The sequence below is a fragment of the Helicoverpa zea genome, chromosome 7 (genome assembly GCF_022581195.2).
Source record: "Helicoverpa zea isolate HzStark_Cry1AcR chromosome 7, ilHelZeax1.1, whole genome shotgun sequence".
Taxonomy (NCBI): Eukaryota; Metazoa; Arthropoda; class Insecta; order Lepidoptera; family Noctuidae; genus Helicoverpa; species Helicoverpa zea.
The window spans coordinates 1,540,020-1,563,807 of NC_061458.1; the positions used below are offsets into that span (position 1 = coordinate 1,540,020).

Consider the following 23,788-nt stretch of genomic DNA (forward strand, 5'->3'; position numbering starts at 1 on the left):
TACACTAGGCTTAATAAAATCACGTGTGTTACTTTCATTCACGTATGTTACAGAGTGTTACATTTTCACGACTGTTATTGTACAATTTTTGGCGGCCATACTCTTATATTAAAATGTTAATGTAAAATAAAATAATGTTAATAAGTTAATAATTTTTATCACGCGCACGTAAGGACCAGTGTTTGGTCCTAGTATAAAATTCATTTCAAAAGAACCCATTTCATGGAAATGCATCCGTGCATCGGAACAACTGCAACCTTTCTAAAAGATCTATAAAACCTAGTTTGATTAAAAAGAAAAGATACAATAATGAATTGCGGTTTATGGGAATCTACCTAATCACTTTCTTGTCCCTTTCCCTGAAAGGAAAGACATCCCTTAATTACAGGACCCCTAAAAAACATAAAAAAAGAAACTCTTACCTCATATCAGGCGAGAAATCCACAGAACAAGCGTACCCAGCCACCATATGACCACTGAAAGTCTTCTTCCTGTTCATCTTGAACCTGTTCAGTGCGCTGAACACAATGACCTTGTTGTCCATGGACTGGCACGCGAGCCACTTGCCGTTGGGCGACACGGTGACGGCGGGCAGAGAGTGCATGGAAGGATCCGCTATGTATTTCATGTCTACTGGTATGTCCCTGTGGGAAAGAATAAGTTGGTATGGGTAAATCGTAAGGTTTGGAAGTACATAAGCGTGAACATTAAGACTTGATCTTGTAGCTTATTGGGCCAAATGACTATCAAAGTACAACTGTATGGATTTCGTTATTGATATCGAGTAAAAAACGGCGAAAATCATTTGGTATGGCGTGCTGTTGTAAAGGGAAGCCCTTAAATATTGCTTTTATTAGTTGAAATGTATTTTTGTTACATCAATCAAGCTTCAAGTCAATCAATTCAAGCTTTATTGTCAAAAACTATAAAAAACAAAACTTCTTTCCAATGAAATTAACTTCGCAGTAAAAATATAAAGAAAATTACATTCTGGAAATTCTAGTTTTAGAATTAGTTGGTAGATAGGCATATTATGTAAATATCAAGAATAATCATGACTTTGCTATTACACTACTTACATTACACAGTACGCAGTAGCTAGCTATATAATTTAAATACAATATTTATAAACTTTGTTTTGAATGACATTGCAAAATAATTAACTTATATAATCATGAAATAACAAATCTTTCAGATGATAAGCAAAATATGTGTCATGATGAATTATCATTTCATAAAATAATAATTTCATACTTAATACAATCAATTATAGTTCGGCCATTCAGAGAATGCGTTCCTGACACGTCGCGATTGAACTGACGACGTAACTTTGCAATGGCGTTGCAGTTACGATAAAAATATTTTTGCTGGTTGTTTACCATTTTAACAATTGAGGAGCATTAAAACAACATTATTATATCAATAATCAATGAATGTAGTTACGTCGTCAGTTCAATCGCGACGTGTCAGGAACGCATTCTCTGAATGGCCGAACTATAGTTATTTTTTTATTTAAAACTAGCTTCTGCCCGCGACTTCGTACGCGGATCCTGTCCCTTATGCCAACGACTACGGGGTCAGCAAAATCAAAGATCTGAATAGTCTGATATTGAATTTTAAGGGCTCGTTGACTTGAAAACAACGGAATACGCATAACTATTAGAAACGTTCCATATATTTAATTTTTGTACTTTAACGGCAAAAGCACAGCAGACTAAACAAAACGCTGAGAACTGAACCGCAATAGACGTGACCATAGGGATAAAAGTAGTGATTCTAATTAGTCCGCGTAAAAAAACATTAAATAGATGACAAAGTCGTGGTGGTTTAGTGGGTAGAGAACCAATCTCTCAAGTATGAGCGTGAGTCTTTGATTCCAGGTCTGGCAAGTGCCTGCCAATGCAACTTTTCTAAGTTCGTATGTACTTTCTACGTATATTTTGGATACCAATGACCGTTATTTGGAGGGGATGTTAAACTGTAGGTTCCGGCTGTCATTGAACATTCTTGGCAGTCGTTATGGGTAGTCAGAAGCCAGTAAGTCTTACCAAGGGGTGTTGGGTTGAGCGGGTAACCGGTTTGTGGACGTCAGATAGGCAGTCGCTCCTTGTAAATACTGGTACTCAGTTGCATCGTGACTGGAAGTCGACCCTAACATAATTGGGACAAAGGCTCTTGAGATAATAACGACAATAATAATGAGATATAGGCACTGCAGGACATCTGAGGCTGATGACGGGGAGTAGCGACCTCGCGGGGCTATATATACTGAGTTCTCCAGGGAGAGTATACTGTCCCCCATCTCCGGCCGGTCGGAGTGAACTATGACGGGGGTAGGTCTCACGCCTCTGGCTTGGCTTGGCCGTCCAGAGTGGAGTCGCTAGAGCAGGATTAGTAGCCCTGCTCGGAGGGTAGGTGCCTCATGGTAAGCACAGGGAGCGCGTAATCTGCGTTTAAAGTCCGTCGAGGTGTCCTCACCCTTCAGCCGCTCATGTCCCTGTTGCCCTCTTGTTGCTATTCAGTGACTGGTTCCCGGGGGCCCAGTAAGTGAGGTGGCGAGTCTCCACCTGCCATTTTTACATGTACCTAATACATTGTCATCCACTAATATCCCATCACAATAGCCCAAGTAGTTTTCCTCCATAGTTAGCAATAGTTTAGCACAGTACCGGGGATTGTCTTTTTTTTTAACGACGTCCACCGGGGATTGTCCTTGGGTTCATTTTTATAGTGTTTAAAGGGATAATCGTCGGTTTTGTCATTTGTGTCACCATTTCATTAAAGTTGTCTCAAAAGGGCTTCAGCGTGTTGGCTTCGGCCCCACGTTTGCCTCCCAAAAATTCGGAACTTTGTAGTCCCGAGGTCTGGAAGAGACATACAAAATAATAATGAGATATAATAATGTTGTTGTGAGAGAGAAAAAAATACGTGTCCATTATTTTAGGGTTATCTTAAAGACGGACTAATTACTTTTTTTGATTCACCATACCTATTTCATAACATAAATTTCTATACATTTCAAGTATAGTATTGCTCTTGAAGTTCCACATCAGGTGTTCCAGATCTTCGATGTTTATATGTACGTCAATAGAGAGTGCTTATCAGATTGAACCACTTTTGCTAAAACGTCATATCTTCGTATGCTATAGTCTAGCTGGGCTCCTGGAGTTCCACATCAGGTGTTTTAGAGAGTGCTTATCAGATTGAACAACTTTTGCTAAAACGTCATACCTCTATATGCTATAGTCTAGCTGGTCCCCTGGAGTTCCACATCAGGTGTTTTAGATCTTCAATTTATATAATTCAATAGAAAGTGCTTATCAAATTGAACAACTTTTGTTAAAACGTCATACCTGTATATGGTACAGAGAAGCTGGGCTCTTGGGGTTCCACATCAGGTGTTCCAGATCTTAAAATTTATTATCTCAACTGAAAATGCTCATCACATGAAACAATTTTTGCCATGGCACCATTTTTGTATCTCTTATAGTTTTGTTGGTCTGTTGGAGGTCTGCATCAGGTCTTCAAGTTTCGAAGATAAATTATAGCCTATATGTTGACCAGGCTTAATACTGATACAACAAAGAAAAAATCATTGAAATCCGTCCAGTAGTTCCGAAGATTAGCGTGTACAAACAAACAGACATACAGACATACAGACATACAGACATAATTTTTTTTTTGGATTTGTGCTCCATCACTGTTTCTAAACCCCACTCAATTATTATTTTTTTAATATATTCAATGTACAGACACAGTTTTTTTACAGATTTATTATATGTATAGATTTAATTCTTTAAAGTTATACCTACAATCTTGTTAGCAGACAAGATTGTAGGTATAAATGTGGATTTCGATAACCTACGCATCTGTTCAAATGCTTGGCGGACATAGGAATTTAACATTAGTTATATGGGGCGTTTTTATAGACGTAGTAACTATTCCCTGCTGTTATCCAACATCCCGAGAGAACTAACTATTTGCAGGAACCGGGTAAAAAGTATCTAATCTATGCCGTCTATCAGGCTCGAAAGATGAACAGACACCTACATACAAAATTGTGCTTTATAATATTAGCAAGCTTTATTATAGACATGAACTCACCACTCCCAAACCCTGAGACTCTTATCATCGGAGGTGGTGACGAAGCGTCGGTTGTCGTCCACGAAGGTGATGGTGTTCACTGCTCCTAAGTGACGGTCGTACTCCTGCACTATCTCACCGCTGCGGATGTCCCACTGTGGGAAACAATGTGTTATTATTTGTATTTTTACTAATATTAATTGGTGTTAGTAGTTTGGGACATAAATATATCGTTTAAAATTGGGGATATGGTGTTTGCTATACTTATTTAGAAGTTAATAGTGAATACACTTATCAAAATCAAGAGCGCCTGACGAAACGAAATGACAAATTCATGTCAGATCCTTAGATTCAACTCGACTCGAATAATATCATCGATTTCTTCGGGGCGCTCGGCCCCGTGCTTTCTTCATAACAAGACAAGCATACGATCTTTCAAATAAGATCTTCAAGTCATGATTGTTATGTGTACAGTACATTTTTTGTTGGAGATCCTAAATAAAATAAACAAAATCAATAACCGCCACTACATTCGACTATGTGAATAATGTACACAGTTAGAGTGTAGGTACCTCTACTTTCGTAATCTAGTAGTCTTTTGCTATTTTACAAAATCCTCGTACGTCATACATCATGATATAACATAGAACCATCAAGGGCATTAACTTATATTGATTAGTATTATACTTACACAAATAATCTTCTTATCAGAGGTACCAGCTACGAATAGGTTCTGTTTATCTTCGTCGGGGTTGAACTTGGCACAATAAGGCACCTTCCGGGAAGTGAACCTGGATATACACTCCCCTGTCTCTGTGTCCCATAGCTTTATGTAGCGGTCATATGCTGTAGAAAGAAAACATATTATTTATGAAAAATATTAAGTGAAATGTGTTCATGTAATGTAACAATGTAATGAAACAAGAAATGTGTTTGTAATTAAGGTCAAGTTTGTACAACTTATGGCAGAATATGGTAAACAAACTGCAATTTGCAATAAATAAGCCTGAATCTGATTGTTGCCATTGCCATTGAGTAACAAATGAGATGACTGTATTATTTATTTTTAAAAGTATTTTCTTTTATATTCATCTCAATTTGAAAATGGTATAGACTCCATTATAGTCATCAAGAGTTGTAGTAAAATTGTTAAAAAAGGGTTCCATTTTTAAGTTGGAAAGAAATGGAATTAGAATTCTGTTGAATGTTGCCATGTGATTTTTTATTACTCGCAATATAAATGATCACGTATTTTAAACGTTATTGGTTTTTGTTTTGAAGAAAAAAATGAATTTACTAATATAAAAAAAATAATACCAACCTGCAGATAGGAATTTATCACCCGTGTTGTTAAAGTTAACATCTCTGACAGCTTGTCTGTGGCCAAAATACGTTCGTATGCATCGACGATCTCCATATACTTCCCATATCTGAAATAGGAAAAATCACAAAATATTATCAATTATTTTAAAGCCAAAATAATATTACCTTTAATAGTGTTGCGTGACAATGAAAAATGTTAATTGATTCATAAGAGTTTTATAAAAGACTAGCCGTTCCCCGCGGTATTACCCGCGCCCGGTGTATTTTTTGCCGCCCTGGTACATGGTGAGCAGTAGCGTCTGCCTACACTTGGTATTGGTATACTCATATAAGTTATGCTACCCTGGTACATGGTGAGCAGTTGCATCGAAATTTCGTTATTGGTATACTTTACTAAGGTGAATTATGCTGTCCTAGTACTTTACTTTTGTGGTTCTGCGGCATTCCGTAAGTTGGTTTTTGTCTAATCATTCCCGTCCCGGGAATCTTACTAGACCTACCCTGGACTACGACAAACATTTTAAAACTAAAATCAGCTCAATCGGCCCAGCCGTTCTCGAGTTTTAGCGAGACTAACGAACAGCAATTCATTTTTATATATATATAGATGAGTATTCCACCACCTACCGACTCTTTCTTTGTCCACCAGATAAAAAGTGTTAGCAATAGATTTAATGAAGCTTTAATTTTAACTGAGCTTTGTGCAACTGGTAGCGAATAAAATGATGGCTATTAAAGCTACTTTTAAGAAAGAATAAGGATCAATCAAACTTCTTATGATACAATGTCTACTGTGAAACCTTGTCACCTTTTATCAGGAACTATTTCTGATGTTGAACTTTTTAAATACAATAGATATGTGTAGATGAAGTAATATAATATCTTATATCTTATTATATATTGGTACATACCTTGACCCGGCAGTCCATCCCTGCGGAGAGCATGAGATGCGCAGTCTTGGGGAACCACCGCACCATCGCCACGCCCTTCGTGTGGCCCTTCCATGTGTAGATGTGTGCCTGAGGACGGTAATATACAGTATAATGAGTGAGATTATGAAAATCAATTCGAATTCTGAATGCTATTTCATCATTTGCCCACCTTTTTCTCTTTTTACACATAAAACAGAAGAAAATAATTTCCGACGTACCACAAAAACTTTTAAACGTCTGTTGAACACTTGACTGAAAAATGACAGATTATGACGTTGAAATGAGGTCCGTTTTGCAGACAAACTTTTTTTCGACAAGTGTTCAACAGATGTTTAAGTTTTTGTAGTAAAACTGTTTGTGTCTTGCTCGTATTTGCACAACGGGTTAATTAAAGAGAAGGAAATACAGCAAGTGACTCTTCAAGTGAGATAATTGTACCTTGGGCAGGAAGCACTTGTCGGGCGGGGTATCGCTGCGCAGCTGCGTCTCGCTGCGCGGCGCCTGCACCCACGACCGGCCCTGGTAGTCCGTCGGGTTGTCGACTGGAAGAAAATAATGAGGATTTTAATTCATCAAATATGAGAATCTATCACACTTCTACTAATTCATTCCTTATTACGCAAAGGCTTCTTTTTTAAACGGTTTTATTTAGCTCACCCCGTTTGTTTTTCATGTCCTTTTACCAATTTTTGTTGGAATTTTTTCTTCTACCATTAATCTCTGTCACTTATCATACTAATAAAGATATTCACACCCTCTTAATCATGTCATCTCTATACAAAACAATACAATTAAAAATATTGAAAGAGCTTACAAGTTATGTACTTAACAAGTATTTATACACAAAGAAACATTGATACTCACTATGGAATATAGATTTCTCTTCCAATGGTTTGTCATCATCCACTTTGCCCTTCTTCTGTCTCTTGGCCACAATTTCTTGTAATTCTTTCGCCTCTTCACCTTCCGGCCTCATTACCCTGTAAGATTGGTCACAAGTTGTTTTTTTACATTCAAACACCTTGAACAATTGGAATCTACACTACTATAAAGCTGAAGAGTATGCTTGATTTTACTTGAAAATGCTAATGGCAGGCAGGTCCTACATCCCTGAATAAAAAAGAAAACTTTCAATGTTAGATAGTTCAATTATTGGGGAAAGCTATAAGCTACTTTTTATCCAGTAGCATACCTGCAATTGTGATAATTTCATTGATTGTGCATTTTATACATATTTTGCTATGGCTTCCCAATCTATGTATCAAGATATAAATTAAATTACTTATTAAAATTTATCTATATCCATACCTCTGTTCACCCTCATAGCCTCCCCAAGGTCCGAGGAAGCCTGTAATGTCTTCAGGGTTGTCATTCTTGGTCCTCTTCTTCTTGTCCAGTGGTCTCTTCTTGATGGTCTCAAACACTGACTTGCCTACTGCTTCCTCTGGGGGCGCTACCATTGCTGACACTGTAATATAAAAATTAGAAGGGTTATGAATTGCTATAATATTATGTGTACTTTCTTAGTTTGTTATGTATATATTGCAGAAGTATATAGAAGTTCATTTCAGTTATGTGCCTATTGTCTTGGCTAATACATGGTTCTCATAAAAATAACAACTCTCCTTACAGATGGTAGATCTTGACATACACCTCATATAGTAAAGATCATACCCTCTGGTTCTTGTTTATAGGAACTGGGCATAATATATCTATGATATATATTGGTTTCATGCTGGAAATTCTCACATAAGGTAAGATTTCCATATAACATGGATGATACCAGCTCAGTTTTCTACAATAGGCACTCAAACATATAAAATCAGTAAGAAATTTAAAAAAAACCTTAACACCTACCTACAATAGCATCCCCATTCCCCGCGTCACCATCAGTAGAAGGATCCACAGCATGTCCATAACTCGTAAATGTTCTCCTCTGATTTTCAAACTGAAAGTCACTTATATGTGCCTTTTCTACGTAACCAGAGAGAATATTCCTATTGGCCCTCATTTGTTGAGTTTGGAAAGGGTTCTCTGGTCCATATGAGGGAGCAAAGAGTTCCTCATACTTGGGATTGTGCATTAATTCTTGATTGTTTGGTATTAGTACTCTTGTGTCATCACTGTTCTGAAATTAGATAATGCAGAAGTTAGATATGTGATATTTTGAATGCAGTAAGGTTTGTTGACTTTTTATAGTATTTTTGGAGTTCTCTTGATACTTTCAGACTTTGGTATGATAGTTATAAAGCTTTATAAACACTCGAAAGTTAACCAAAACCAAGTAATGGCTAAGTACTGTTAGCAAGTTTTCAAGTTAAAAACTGTCCACATATTAGCTTATGTTAATGATTTTGACTGCTTAGATCCAATTATTCAGGGCTAATGAACATCTGTGCAGATGATATACATTTGCGTAATTGAGCAATGAAATGATGGAAAAACTAGACACTGAGTTTGCTCTTTGTTTACAAGGGGATGAAGTGCTTATTTAAACCAATAGGTGGTACTTACTGTGGGCATAACAATAGGTGCAGCACATATTTGCATAGATTTGGCTACGGAGAACTTAGTATCAACTGGTTTTAGATGTGCAAGTAACTTTTCGTTACTCTCCACTTTGATTGTTTTAGTTTCATTTTCTTCTTCCTCCTCTGAACTGCTACCGTAGTTTTGTATATTTAGCATTTTGTACAGCGCTAGTAACTAAGTTTTATTCAATTAAAATTTGTTCATAACAAAACAATGTGTTTTATTTTACAAGAAATGTGCAAACAAACTTATTGCGAAGCGTCCATGTCATTACGCTTTTTCTTGAAACAACTGTCATGAAAGAACGAGATAGCAGCTATAATTTTCAAAAGAGGAACTGAGATAAAATATTGATGTGGTAAGAATTGTAAAAAATCTAGGCATGGAACGCAACCTTCCTGTTGACATTATAAGTCTCGTTCAGAAATCACAATACGTAAAATAGGCAATTTGTAATGAACATCGGTTTGAAAATAAATCTAAATAGCTCAAGAACACGCAGAAACATGTGCAGCTGGGTAACAAAATTCATTACATACGTGTAGGTTTTAAGTTTGCAGTTTGATTCATCACCAACGCGATTTCTAAACGAAATCGGTACGACTACCGAGAATATCAAAATTTTCAAGTGATACTCTATGGAAAATATTTTGACAAGAGTCAACTACGGACAGGAGCACCAACCCAACAGCAAAAACTAAAAATCTATTCAAGTCAGGTCAGGTGACGAGCCCTTGTGACAGATCTTATTCCTTAAAAATATTATAAAAATCCCCAAAAAACATTAAACATGTCGATGCACACATTAGCCAACAAGGGAAAATTGATCAGCGTCATCGGAGATGAGGTAAGGAATATGAACAATCTATTATCTACCAAATTCATGTCACTGTTTTAGAAGACATTTTATTTGAATGTTTTTAGGTAATTAGCGAGATAATTACACTAACAACGCCATAACTCTATTCCAGGACACCTGCGTCGGCTTCCTGCTGGGCGGAATTGGTGAAATCAACAAGAACAGACACCCCAACTTCATGGTTGTTGACAAAAGTAAGTCTTAGTTATTTACTATATAATCCTGATTATTAAACCTATTCGGAAAAGTATTGATACTACCAATGATTATGTTGTGATCCAACTTAATTGAAATATCCAGAATTCTAATTTGAAAAATGCAGAATAGAAGATCTCGGGTCACGCCGTTGTCTATTATAGTGATTCAATATATTGGTCCTGTTTCATACTATCGTAATTATTATTTATTTATTTCTGCTAGAACTGCAAGGAATTATATATTGAATGTCTGTGTCTCAAATATGCTTATCCAGTCTGTAGTAGAATACTATATTTAAAGAATATATAGTCATCGGCACGGATATTGAGCTCTCGGCGGAAGAGTGGGGATCGCTTTGCGCACTGCACACATAAGGCAATAAACCAATAAATCGCTTCTGCGCAGGTGAAGGTCAGGGCTCAATATCCGTACCGATAACTGTACACATTATTAAAAGCTGTAAAAACAAAATTATAGTAACTCAATCAAACTATGTGTAAATGTGCTATCCTTTCATAGTTAATTACATTATTTTAGAGCTTTTATAGGAATAGTCTAAGCCCCTAAATTCAACTAATTACTTGTTTGTTAATTTGTCACACAAAATAATAGCATCCTTTATGACAAGGTCACCTTACATGCCAAAAATGTTCAAATAAAATGGTTGTCCTTGAAAACCCTGGATGTCATCTTAATTTGATAAGAAAATTATTTATTTGCATGCAAGGTCATAAATATTAGGACTTTTCTTTTATGTAGATGATCATTGTAGTCCAAAATGTAGATAATAATGAAAGTTATATGGAGAGTTAAAAAAAAGTTATATTTGCAAAAAATCATCTATGTATAAAAATGTGTTTTGTCTATCTCTTATTAAAGCAATACTGCTCATCTGGAGTCCAACCAACAGTGTAGAAGCAGGAAATTATTCACCATGGATATAAGTACAATGTCATCTTCACATACCAAAGACAGTTGAAATTGCAACTATGCAATGTTAATATAAAGCTTATTTGTAAGAAATACCTTTTCTTATATAGGTTCTTAAATACATACAAAATTATTGCAAAATTTCGTTATCGTGAAAAACATTTATGACCACCTCCATACACATTTTACATAAAATCTATTTGATGAAAAGTGGGGGTGCCAAGACACACTTCTTTCTTACTCTGGAAAAGAAGGGCTCCATTCAACAAAGAAGGATAAAAATAACTGGACATAAACCTTTTACAAAACATATCTTCGGCATTCATCTTTCATAAGTACCCAACCTTTTTCCACTTTTTCATTCATTTATATTAAAACAAACTACCCTATATTCATCTATTCTACATCAATAATTCAACTCTAAAATCATTTCCAGACACAGCAGTCAGTGAAATCGAGGAGTGCTTCAAGCGCTTCGTGAAACGGGATGACATCGACATCATTCTGATCAATCAGAACATTGCTGAGCTGATCCGGCACGTGATCGACGCCCACACCGCGCCCGTGCCCGCTGTGCTCGAGATCCCCTCGAAAGACCATCCTTACGATGCTAGCAAGGACTCCATCCTGCGTCGTGCTAGGGTAAATATTTATACTAAATTGTTACTTTTAAAGTTAGGAACAATTAGGAAACAAGCGACTATCGGCATGTAACATTTGTTACTGTATGGAAATACCGTCGTGAGCTGCGACTGTCACTTGTCTTCGAATCATTTTCAAACCTTTCCATACGTTAACTATTTACGTTAACGCTAGCTTCGCCTATTTTCGCTGTGGCAGGGTAGTTAGTAACAGCGTATTTTATATTTTGCAATTTATTTATTTATTTAAAATACTTTTTGCACATTGTACAACGGCGGACTTAACGCCTTAGGCGTTCTCTGCCAGTCTACCTTAGGGACCTTACCTTAATTTAATTTTATATTCGCAACTGTATGCTACATACATAATGCTAATTGCTAATACTTACATAGGTATTTCAAGATCTACTCCCAGTCTCTGAGTTGAGTGATATTTATAATTTCATTATGATTTTTCACGCTGCCAGCCTAACTAGTGTGACGTCTATTGTTGGCCATCGGTGTGTGATACAAACTTTTCTGACATTATTCTTTTTCTGTTCCAGGGCATGTTCAACCCCGAAGACTTGGTACGCTAAAACTAATTTATTGCATGGTATTGTTGTCTGCGCATCAGACGGCACGTGTATATACGCCAGCTGTTTACCAACATTACGAACTAACTACTAATGTCACCAGCCATCTACATAAAGCGTGTTCACTGCGTTTGATGCTCAACATGTTGATCAATTTAATTATAAGGCGGCCAACCGTCCCGCATTCTGCGGGGCCGCCTTATTTAATTATATCAATAGATTGATCACAAAATCGATATATAAGAAAAAAATAGTATGTCAAAGTCTCATCCAGCAAAATAACAACGTAATTACAATTTTCAAGAATAATTTTAAGTTCGGAATTGTCTAACCAAAACTATACATCTATGGTTATTCAGTCCGTCGTCTTACATCTACTGGATTTAACTATAAAGTTTTATAGTTGGTACAGAAGAACGTTTTGATGTACAAAATGTTAATTCGGTTTCTTGCTATATAAGTAGCCATTCTGGTAAAGCGACATCTATGAGGCTTGACAAGAACTATTTATAAATTCGCGCCATTTTTCAACAAGTTGAACATCAACAGTGTTACACGGCTTGACAGTTTTCAGTGTGCAATTTTTTCAACTAAAGCAGTTCACTAATACATTCCACTTCCCATAAACATTTATTTTAACTGTTACAGCGAATGTTCCCGTTATTTAATGTGATAAAAATTATTCAAATATGTAAGGTTGGAAGTCCAATAAAGTGGCTCGCACCATCTTGAAATTTCGATGTGTTAAAATTATTTAATTAAATGTAGGCACAAAATATATCTATTATTACATATTATATATTCAATGCGACTTTAATGTGTTTCCAGCCTAAATTACAGAGTATTAATTAATCATTGTATAGATTTGTTGAACTTGTATTATAGAATATAAAAAACCAGTTTGTTGTTTTATTTTTTGGGTTTTAAGTTTTTGAGTGACAGTTTGCTGCTTAACTAACAATGGAATAAACAGTTTTATCATTTGAAATTAACACTAATGTGTGCCTTTTTCTACAATGGAATGACTGTCATAATATTTAAAATGTTTAATCTATCTTCAATGAAAGTAATTTGAAGTCTGGGGAGTTTTTCTGTAAGCAAAGAGAAATGTTGGAAAAATAGTTTTTCTAGCATAATTCTTACCACTACTCAGTACTTATCAGGGCATTTGAAGTGTAGGCAGACAAGTAACTCAAAACAAAGTGTATATTCAATCGATTATGACTTCTATGACATCAGAATAAGGACTATATTCTCTGCTAGCATCAAATTTATGTAAAGTCAGTTTAGCAAACTTTATAGGGTTCTGCCTTATGTTATTCCGGAACAATATTGAGTGACAAGTTATAGACTATTTATTCCATTTGTTATTTTATCAGCAAGTTTTCCATTACCATCAACCTTAACAGAAGCATGATATCAGAATATGAAAAGTGTGTATTTCTGTGATTCTTGGCATATTGCGTGTATTTCAGCTTCAAGAAAATATAGAATAGTGTTGTGCTGATTGTGAAAGAGTTGTACCCTGTTGTACCCTAGTCCCGTGTTTATGGTTTATATGAAAAAAGTGTGGATTGTATTATCATTGTCGATGGTGTTGTTTTACTAATGATTAAGTTTTATTTATGCAGTGTGTTTTGTGAATTTTTGAGTGAGTATGTTAAGTTTTTTTTCTTTTAATATTTGAACTTCAGTTGGTGAACTCCAATTAATCGTAACTTTTTATTTTACAGTCAATGTTTGGAGCCGATAACTACAGCAATTAACTAAATTATTCCAGGAATTATTGTTACAATTGGCCTCTTCACTTATTTATCATATATGTATATTTCGTAAAATAAAACCAAAAACATAAGTTTCAAAAGTTTATTTTTAAAGATTATTAACAAGCTTATCCTATAATACTTCTATTCACACAAATATACAATTAAAAAGTACAGTGCACACAACCATATTTATATCAAATAAAATAAAAACAAAATGGTAACAAATACCTTATTTGGTATCAATTTAAATGAGCTATATACCCGTATTGAAAACGTCGGTGATGATTAGTTAAGAATTGAAGCAGATCTTAAAGCTTTGGTGATTTATTCGTCGAATTCAGCTACGTCATTTTCGGCCTTCTTATGTCCAACCCAGTCCCATTTGGAGTAGTGAAGCTTGGTCTTCTTGAATTTGGGGTTCTTCGACGTTATGCGGACGAATATGCGCCGGCCGAATAGCGGTTGGAGCTGTCTGAAGTTGTCCACGAGAGGCAGGTTCAGGTTGGACAGGAGGCCGCGGAAGTTGTCCATCTGTGGAACGGTATACGACATTAGGACTCGGGTTTGTCGACTAAATACACCTCCTACGCCCTTTCACCTTTCACAATATGACCTATGACCCCTGTAGGTGTCAGCCTCTTGTAAACCCACTTAAGGGCAAGGTAGCGTCAGAGCCTTGTGTGGCCCATAGATGCAAATTGACGTATAGCCGATTGTCGGCGTTATTTTATTTCGTTGATGTAACTCAATACCTATTTTCATGGACTAAATTTCAAAGTTCAATATCAAAATTAGTCTAGTTAGTCATTAGTTAAACACTAACACAAAACATCGATCTTACTCATTTGTGATTAAGGCTACAAGTCGAAAGCCTACTCTTGTGGCCTTAAGAAGAATGAAATGGTCATACCTGGAACACGGAGATTGGAAGGTAGTCAGAGAATACGACCCACGTGACGGCCTCGGCGCAAGGAGGGGTGGTGAGGGAACCCTTGTAGGTGTAGAAGCGCTCAGTGTCTAAACCTGAGAGGATGGAAGAGAGGGAGAAGGTGTGTGGGAGTTGCATGGATGTGTTGTAGTTCTCGATGGCTGACAGGTTCTTCACGATGGGGGTCAGGAGCTTGGCGTCGAATTCTACGACCTGAAACAGAAGATGGGTTATGACGTAACTTAGTAATATAGGCTCTGTTATGACTTCTCGAAGGACATTTAGATTTTAAAAGTGGATGAACTATGACATGGGTCAATTAAATCTCCGTCTAACTGTTCCTGCTGGGTAGGATTGATTATTATGGGTTCTATAAGTTCTTATAAAACCTCACCTGGTAGAAGAACGCAAGCACGCAAAGACCATCAGGGTGCTGGAGAGCCTCAGCCAGATTCCTGTACTTCTTGTTTCTGTGGATGATATGCATTTCCAAAGGCAAGCGCATATCGTTGAGGGTATGTTCAGAGCCTCGGTTGTTCTTGTCTCCCCAGTGGAAGTGGAGACCTTCAATCTCGTACTCATTGTCCAGGGGACCGCCGAAGATGTAAGGGAGACGGAAGCCTTTCTTTTCTTCTTCGGAACTGTATTTGGGGATGGTTAACGCCACTGAAAGAGTAAAAAAATGTTTTATATTCCTCAACGATTCCGTAATGATTTATATTCCTCTGTTAATGCATGCTTGCTTTCGTCAAAGGGTCAGGGAGAATTGTAGTACCATTTTGTTACCCATCAACTAACAAATTGGCAACTGAAATATCCAACTAATAAATAAAATCCTGGTCAAGGAGAGCCTTGACCAGGGACTTCTCTCTTCCACCGACCCAAGTTATCTCCAATCTACTATCGTCGTAATGGCTTAAACACGTCCATTGCTGGATAAAGGCCTCTCCCAAGCTAGGGTGATTCGTCCATACTCACCGCGCTGGGCATACATGTTGTTGAGCGTATATCCGCGATCCTTACCTGAATGTCCATTATTGGTGATCGTAAGAGGCCCAGGCAGTGGGTTCTGGTAGCCGATGAGTTCCATAGCGGGGATTGAAATGGGGATGGCTTGGCGGGCAGCTATGGCGATGGGGGACTGTTGGCGACCTCCGCAGGCGGGGTGGAGGACAGCCCAGCGCCTCTGGTCAGAGGCTCTGTATCCCCAACCGAGGACTAAGGAAACTGGAAGAAAGATGGCGGAATTTGTGAATTTCGTACTTGGAGGTTTTTGCGATTGAAGATATCTCTGACGATGTGGAAGGATATACCTACATATTTACATGGCGACAATAGGTGAGTCCCTATTTCACTATCCTCAAATACCGATCAAGTTGGGACATCAAATCTCCTTACTCTCGGATTTTAATACGCAGAGCAGTGGTTGTTATCAATTTTGTATTAGTTACAAGTTAAAACACATAGGTATTAATTAACATCGTTCAATACATATATTACACGTATTACATAAGTGCTCAGATCCGGATCATAGGTGTAAAAACAGTTCACGCGAGAACCGAACCCGCGACGCAGCACAGCGCAGTTGCCCATTCAACCACTGCAACAGCAGTAGATCGAGCTTTAAATAAAATACATGAAATATATAATACATAAATAATTACAATATAAATATTACGCAATTAAGATCAGTGGTGCATTATATATTGAGTTCCTTGGACGAAGGAACTTACCCTCAAAATGCGACGCGTAATCCAAGATTCAATTCAATTTATCCCGATTATTCAATTGTTTATTTGAATCGAATCACAGTTAATCTTCCCAGAGAAATGTTTAAACAGATATTGCGTATTATCAAAACATAAGAGATGATATAATAATAATCGAATGATCACATATCTATAGATGTTTTGATAATACCAATACATTGTTAAGCCTTCCTTGCATATGATATAATGATAAACATATAAATAAATGGGTGTTCATATCAACAGTCTTTTGTTTCAGCTTTTCGTATATTTATTTTATACAGTCATCGTTTATTCGTGATGAATGGGTGCATTGAGTAATTGAGAGTAAAGTAAGCTTACGATTGTCTGCACGGAGATATTCAAAACTGCATTCAGGTTTGGTTCAAACCTAATTTTTTTAAACGCGGTCACATCATTCAGAAGTCCGTTCGAAAAACAACACCCCTCCTAGCAATCTTAGCAGGGAAAAAAGAGTCTTCTAAACAAAGTAATTAATATAAGTGAAAGCTGGATTAGGATCAAAAGTCCCCATAACCCAACATGGTCATTTAACTCAAACATAAGTTCTTTATCGATCGTCAAAACGCCATAAAAACAAACGCAAAGGCATTACAAATTACCAGATTATAAATTAAAAAGTTAACAATAAATTTTAAAACCAAAAACAACTTTTCATTATTCCATCTGCGAACAAGAGTATCCTTTTTGGTTGCGACAATCGTAAACTTTTTTGTACTACAAGAATGTCGCATTATGCTAAATAGGCAATACATTAGCTATGTGTGAATAGTAATTTTTATATCGTAATTCATTTAAGATTAAGTATGCACATTTAGATTTATTTGACTGTCAATCAAACGGGTGATTTAATATCCTCGGTATAGAGCAAGACATTGATACTGAGTTACACATGTTTGGGGTACAAAAAATAAGAACTACATTTTGTAGTCTCCGTAAAATGTCTCGGTAGGTTCTAGAACAGTTGTTTTGCATATTAGTGCAGCATTCTTATCGATAAAAGTAATTGATATGAGAAGAAAGAGAAGAGAAATTACCCTTATATTTAGTTGGTAGAGAACCTTAAGGGGAGAAGAATCCGCTTAGAAAAGAGTTTATCCCGAATTATTTTGCTTGCAATTATCTCCAAAAATTGGAGTTTTGAACCAACAAAACCTAACTTTGTTCAGCTTCCGTGAAGTTAAAAAGTGCGAAATTATTTACATCTAATTAACATTTATTACTGCACTTATTATTGAAAAATAATAGCGATAACACGACAATTATAATCTAGTTTTTGTTTTAATGACATTATCGCGTTAACCTTAGAACAAAAAATGCCTAGATCTTATTATTAAAATATCCTTGCCCGATGCAAAAACTTTATCGGCTCTTAGATAAATTCGTGACTGTGGGCCGAATTCCTTTTGTCAATTCATAATATATCATGTTTTTATATATATTTACATTAGAATGCATGCATTTAGAATTGAATTGATTTGACAAATAAATGCGACCTCTGATAGATTATCTAACGGAGATGGTTGAGGTCGAGTATGCAAATTTTGTTTGCACATGCTAAGTGTTGCAATTTTCAGTGCGATTTATTGCGATAAAGGCTGTATATTTTTTAATGGTTTTATTCATCGGATACGACTGGTTTACGTTAGTGTTGAACCTATATCTATTCTATGGGCAGTCCCTCAGCTATGGTAAATTCTCTTTCATTAACATTTACATTGTAAAATTAATGGTTCTTCAAACCAAACAGACATTTCTTCAGACTTCTTCTTCCCAGCAATAACAGATAGGAAGTGGTAGAGGGTGCGTTTAGAGGGATGTTTTTGACATTTAAAAAGCGCTGATTTTCAGCAGAGTTTATAAAATTAGCTTGATTTTTTTAATGGTGCCCCCCGAATTCAACCGGGGATCCAATGATTATATCGTCGAAGGAATTTTTTCAATGTTCTTTAGATAATTTTGCGATAAAGTCAAGTTAGCATGTTTAATAACTACAAAACCCTTCACTTACGTTCATAACTTAGATAGGTGTATTAATTTAGACAAAGTTGCGTGCTAAAATGCCATAATTAGACTTAGAGGCCCAGACTGGTAGCCACCTACCCTAGGCTTTCGTGGATATAGCACGTTATAAGTCTGCTATTTTCATATTATGGCCACTGACATATTTTCATGTACCTAATAGCTTAGCGTCATTTTATGGCACCCTGCTATAAGCTGCCTTTATTAAATTGGTGTCGTCTTTCTACGAGAAATGGTACACAAAGAATCATTCACTTAATTGCAATCATGATGCTTTGTTGATATAGTTTAAAACAAACATGTTTGTGTGTACATACATACATTCCTATTTTAAGTTCGCAATACTACAAAATTTTCCGCGCAAAATTCACAGTAGTGTACCTTTCTAACCAGGTAGGTTTTTCTATTTATAATCGAAAAAATCGTTTCAATAGTTCGCTAAACAAACCATGTCTTGGTTAGGTTAGCATAACATGGGCCAATTTGGAATCCATGTTTATTTCAAATAGCCATAAAAACATAGCATTTTCATTTTTCAGGGCTGAAAATTTATCGAAATATTGCAAACGTTTAACATAAATTAGTGCAAAGAGTTAGTTACATTTATATTAGGAATTAATAAACACATTTTTATACTAGACTGTGAGAAGCCACTTGGAATAGTCAGTGGTCAACGTCGTCTATTTGCACCTGAAAGCTCCGGGGTGTGACCCCAGAGAAAAGGATTTTTCAGTACATCAGATCACGTACGTGTATACGAGATAGAATGCAGAATTATTTGAGTTTTGTATCGGTTAAGACAATGTTTGGCCGAGTATCGGATGTTTGTGCGATCCACCGCACCAGAGGAAGATACTGCGTTTTTCGCATGTTTCAATTAACTAACTTGATTATCTTCATGCTATACTTATATTTTATGATACTTAGCCCATAATTATTCGACCTCAGTCTACTTTGGCTCTATTTTAAAATTATGCTTCGATGTTTATGATCTTGTAAATTAAATGCCCGCGTTTATAGGGCTGGTAATTTCATGTTTCGAAATTCGAATCCTGTTTTTTTTTCACGGTTATTATAATTAAGTCGTGTGCACTTACGATTTTGGTTTTCTGTAGCACAAAAATAATTTCGTTTGTCAATTCAGTTGTGACGAATATTTTCATTTCAATTCGATAAAGCACTCCATAATTGCAATTACATTTTCACTTTAGTTTTTAATTAAGAACTTTTTTCTTATCACTTTATAATTTTGAATTAGATCTCGATATTTAAATTGATTAAAAAAGCACTTTTAATTATTTCTAAACTCACCATTTACCGCCAAAATGGCGATGACAGTTGTTAATGCAGCAGATCTCATGTTTCACTGTTAGTAATATAAAATATGAGATAATGTAATGTTGGACAGTGCGATGCTTCCTGCCAGTCAGCCCGCAGTTTATATACTACACATCCACATCTTGGGCAGAGCGTTTTCAATGGCCTAACGCGTCACCGCCGTGAGAATTAACCCTCCAATAATGACACATACGTTTCAGTAAACGATGCGTTTTCCTCGGTACTTTCGTGAAAAATATATTAATGCCTTATTAATTTATAATGAGGTAGAATTAATTATTGCTCATGCTTATTCTGGCAATCAAATTGGTAGCTGATACTTTAACCGCAAAGTTAATGCGTTTGAATGCATTATTTACTTATTTGTTAACGCCGCCTATTTCACGAGTACATACTGTTAAACTATTCAATTTTATTACATTTTCACGGCTGATAATGTTTCTTTATATGCAATTTTCGTGGTCGTTACTATTTTATCATTTAGCTACAATATAAGCCTGAAAAACAGTTCGGTCTAGTGACTAAGTGAGTGAATAATCGTGAGTACTTCAATGTATTCCAAGTAATGAAAATACTTAATAATAAGTAGCTACCTCTTATTAATTTCCACGTGCAATAAATCTAAATAAAATAATATATCTTTCTAATCATTATGCATTTGCAATTCAGGAGTCTAAACGCATATTTTGATGCATAATGATCCTTTATCAGTATTCCGAACTAATATCTGCATTCAATGTTGTTTCTCGACCGATTTTGTTTTGGACTTTTAATCTTGTAGGTGAGTAACCTGGTATACTTAATTTAAGATATTTCGCTGTATGCTTGTATTCCTTTAGCGTATATTTGGTTCAATTATTGAGTTTGTCAACAAGAAATAACATATTCAGGCCATTTGGTCTGTAAGTGCGCTTTGAGGTGCATATATTGCTGATTTTTGTATCTAACATACAGATGATTAATATTTACAAAATAGTAAAGGACCTACTAGGTATGTTTTCTAAGTGTGGAAGTTCAATGTGCATTCAATCACCCAGCTCCCTAATATCACATCGTGTTAGATTCAGACATTGAGTGTCCATACGTTCGGGGTGATTTGTACCCCAACAGTAGTATTCCATGAAAACGCTACCCGTCTGCATTCTCCGGGTTAAAACTGCACTGCCCAATGTACGAACGCATTAACAATAGATGAATAACATTACGAAGAGATGATGTAAATTATTAGGCTAGTTGTCATAACAAGTCATTGATTAGAACCAAAATATTATAGATATTGTTTGAGACAAAACGCTGTTACATATTCGGACGTAACGCCTGTCATTCGGTGTTGTAATCGCTCGGGTAATCGCTGCCATTCATTGGTCAGAAATACTAGATTTACTATAGAGTAAATGACTGTCTAAACTTATGTCATAGGCGTCCTAGTGTAAACACCTTTGGGGTATCTATTACCTACGGGTCTAGATGGTGCCAGGGCTTCATTTTTCTTTCATACCAAACGTCGTGTTATCGCGGGGGCTATGATAGTTGTTCAGAACTAACTGTTCTTCGCAGTTCCACCTGCGTCCCTAAGGAACTACTTCTTGAAAATATTCCTCAGGCTCTATACTATCTGTGTACCGATATAAATTGGTTCAGCAGTTTTGACGAGAAAGCGGGGAGTTACTTTCGCATTTACATATAGGTAGGACTTAACGCGAATTTTTTATTTTACAAGGGCTCATGATTATTTAGTCCGTTTCTTTCAAAACCAAGAACTTATTTCATCGATCTTATGTCCGATTAGCTATGTGGGAAAATACACTGTAAAGTCCTTGTGGATGTAGATAAACTACGACTAACGGCAAATTCCCTTAGTTCTATTCGTCTTCAGAATTCCAATGCTGGATTAATTCATAATCAATCTTTTAATTCTCCCACTGCAGGGTTTTGGCCTCCTTTCATACAGAGAAGAAATTAGAGTTAATCACCTCTTCAGACTTTACGTCCAGATTTTTTCAAGATGTTTTCCTGAATTCAGCTATTTGATACCTCACGCATGAATTGTAGTATGAAATAGATCTTGCCAGTTCTTCATAGTAGGTACCTTTAGAATTCCGACAATTTCAGGAAAGTCAGTAATTTTTCGCTTAAACTTGAACCTCATACCAAATGGTGCAGCCAAAATCAGTTCGACTCACGAGTTTGGATCGTGAAAATAGATAAAAGACAAATAATCGTTAATTTAGATCACGAAAGGTATAATATTACAACTGCACCTTAGTATTATCTGCCTCGTTGGTCTAGCTGTCGCAAGTGCGGCTGCTGAGCACGAGGTCTCAGGTTCGATTCCCGAGTCGGGCCGAAATCGCTTTGTGGGTTTTAGAAGACTTTCACAAAGCAGCCCGGAGCCTGGAAGCTGGTGATTGATACACCCGTGCATCGGAGAGCACGTAAATGTCGGTCCTACGCCTGATCTCTCTCCGGTCGTGTCGGATTACCGTCCCATCGGGCTATGAGAGTTAAGGAATAGTGAGTGCACCTGTGTCTGCGCAAATGCTCGTGCACTGTAATATGTCCTGCGCAGCTGGCTGATCTCCTTAAATGAGAACAGCCGCCGTGGCCGAAATCGGCCGTGGACGCCATAGACTTAGTATGTGTGTAACTTATGATGTGTTTTGATTATTTATTTTGTTATAGTAGGTAAGTGTTCGTGGTCGGACATTTGTCGTCCTCTTATTTAGAGGGACACTCGCAGGGACTTCGACCTAGAATACTAGAATATCACTGAATAGATGATACTAGACATTGATTCCTTGCATTCACATCAAGTTTTGGAAGGCACGATGAACTGGTGGAACATTTCAACGTCTTGGCAGTCATTACGGTTACTCAGAAGCCAGAAATTCTGACAAACAGTCTTACCAAGTACCTAGGTACCTAGATTGGGTCTTGGGTAACTGGGTTGAGGTGATCAGATAAGCAGTCGCTTCATGTAAAACACTGGTACTCAGCTGCATCCGATAAAACTGGAAGCCGACCCCAACAAAGTTGAGAAAAGGCTAGGCAGATGATCTCAGTTATTATCGTACACAGTGACCACCAAGTCTTTAAGATAATGTGTCTTATAATTACTATATTGACCTACACAATAGTATATCTATTGCAGGTGCAGATAAAGATGTTTAAAAACAATATTACCTGTCTATTTTCTATTTACTGTGTCTGATGATAGAAGTGTAAGTTAAACACCAAACATTATTGTAGCTAGATTTTTTTATAAACAGGTTCTTGGATATTTTATTGTAGGTAAAAGTTAGTACCGCTGCTGCGTTACTGATTCGGGAAAAATTAAGGTGAAAAATTACTTTTACAATTTGGGCCAAGGTATGTTTGCTATTTAGAAGCAGTGCCGAATTAGGCACATTGTAAGGGTAGCAAATGTTATGGGCTCCGCGCGTTGTTCTGCAACGCTTGTGAGACCGTTACAAAATTAAGTTTAGATAACCGCATTATTCCATACATACAGATCAAGTTGGTACGTTGATATCTAATCTACAAAAAAATTATTTGCATACAAAAATAAATGCATTTCTATAATAGAGTTATAGTTGGTGGCACTGCAAAACCAACAGGGCCATAGCCTTGATATTGTCATTGCTCAAGCAAGTCGTAAAATAGGTTTCTATTGTATCAATATTTTTATATGTATTTTAAAAGTGATGATTAATAATATTATTTTATCTTGAGTTAATTTATTTATACTAATATAACAAAGAGGAAGCATTATTTGTTGTTTGTTCGCTACCTTTTATTTCTTTTTTGCTTTTATTGTTTTTTCGAGGTACTTGTAGAAAAGTAGTAAAATTGCAAGACCTCGTGCGTATCAGTCGCAATCGGCGCTTGCGAC

The 23,788-nt window shown here is 36.4% G+C and overlaps 3 protein-coding genes across 4 annotated transcripts in view; 1 reads left to right on the plus strand and 2 right to left on the minus strand.

Moving 5' to 3' along the window:
- LOC124631650 (pre-mRNA-processing factor 17) overlaps positions 1–9,159 on the minus strand; it is a 45,336-nt gene extending 36,177 nt beyond the window's left edge. The window contains exons 1-10 of the mRNA XM_047166148.1: positions 8,853–9,159; positions 8,196–8,466; positions 7,647–7,806; positions 7,203–7,318; positions 6,777–6,880; positions 6,318–6,425; positions 5,405–5,513; positions 4,775–4,929; positions 4,105–4,238; positions 423–644 (exon numbers count right to left, since the gene is read on the minus strand). Coding sequence (XP_047022104.1) covers positions 423–644; positions 4,105–4,238; positions 4,775–4,929; positions 5,405–5,513; positions 6,318–6,425; positions 6,777–6,880; positions 7,203–7,318; positions 7,647–7,806; positions 8,196–8,466; positions 8,853–9,026 — 1,553 coding nt within the window. The 5' untranslated portion in view covers positions 9,027–9,159. The remainder of the gene's footprint in view (positions 1–422; positions 645–4,104; positions 4,239–4,774; positions 4,930–5,404; positions 5,514–6,317; positions 6,426–6,776; positions 6,881–7,202; positions 7,319–7,646; positions 7,807–8,195; positions 8,467–8,852) is intronic.
- A 380-nt stretch (positions 9,160–9,539) lies between these two features.
- Positions 9,540–13,937, plus strand: LOC124631865 (V-type proton ATPase subunit F). 2 transcript variants are annotated; one of them, XM_047166494.1, is made up of 5 exons: positions 9,540–9,717; positions 9,842–9,923; positions 11,294–11,499; positions 12,044–12,067; positions 13,807–13,937. In XM_047166494.1, exons 1-5 carry the CDS (start codon positions 9,661–9,663, stop codon positions 13,837–13,839), a joined length of 402 nt encoding a protein of 133 aa, XP_047022450.1. In that variant the 5' UTR covers positions 9,540–9,660; the 3' UTR covers positions 13,840–13,937. The 2 variants fall into 2 exon arrangements, 1 of the variants encoding a protein (XP_047022450.1); XR_006984551.1 differs by lacking the exon at positions 13,807–13,937 and adding an exon at positions 12,275–12,972 and having other exon boundaries at positions 9,546–9,717; positions 12,044–12,226.
- Positions 13,926–19,972, minus strand: LOC124631864 (carbonic anhydrase 7). The gene is made up of 5 exons (XM_047166493.1): positions 19,870–19,972; positions 15,791–15,994; positions 15,162–15,433; positions 14,750–14,980; positions 13,926–14,370 (listed from the first exon to the last, which is right to left on the minus strand). The coding sequence occupies exons 1-5, from the start codon at positions 19,916–19,918 to the stop codon at positions 14,164–14,166; spliced, it is 963 nt and encodes a 320-aa protein (XP_047022449.1). The 5' UTR covers positions 19,919–19,972; the 3' UTR covers positions 13,926–14,163.
- Between the last annotated feature and the right edge of the window lie 3,816 nt (positions 19,973–23,788).

What these genes read in the sequence shown, in the direction of transcription:
- LOC124631865 (XM_047166494.1), top strand. Translation starts at nt 9,661, where the DNA reads ATGTCGATGCACACATTAGCCAACAAGGGAAAATTGATCAGCGTCATC. An exon ending in CTTCATGGTTGTTGACAAAA is followed by an intron (nt 9,924 to 11,293) that starts GTAAGTCTTAGT and finishes AATCATTTCCAG; the next exon opens with ACACAGCAGTCAGTGAAATC. An exon ending in TGTTCAACCCCGAAGACTTG is followed by an intron (nt 12,068 to 13,806) that starts GTACGCTAAAAC and finishes TTTATTTTACAG; the next exon opens with TCAATGTTTGGAGCCGATAA.
- LOC124631864 (XM_047166493.1), bottom strand. Translation starts at nt 19,918, where the DNA reads ATGAGATCTGCTGCATTAACAACTGTCATCGCCATTTTGGCGGTAAAT. An exon ending in CGCCATTTTGGCGGTAAATG is followed by an intron (nt 15,995 to 19,869) that starts GTGAGTTTAGAA and finishes TCTTTCTTCCAG; the next exon opens with TTTCCTTAGTCCTCGGTTGG. An exon ending in TTCCAATCTCCGTGTTCCAG is followed by an intron (nt 14,371 to 14,749) that starts GTATGACCATTT and finishes ACCGTTCCACAG; the next exon opens with ATGGACAACTTCCGCGGCCT.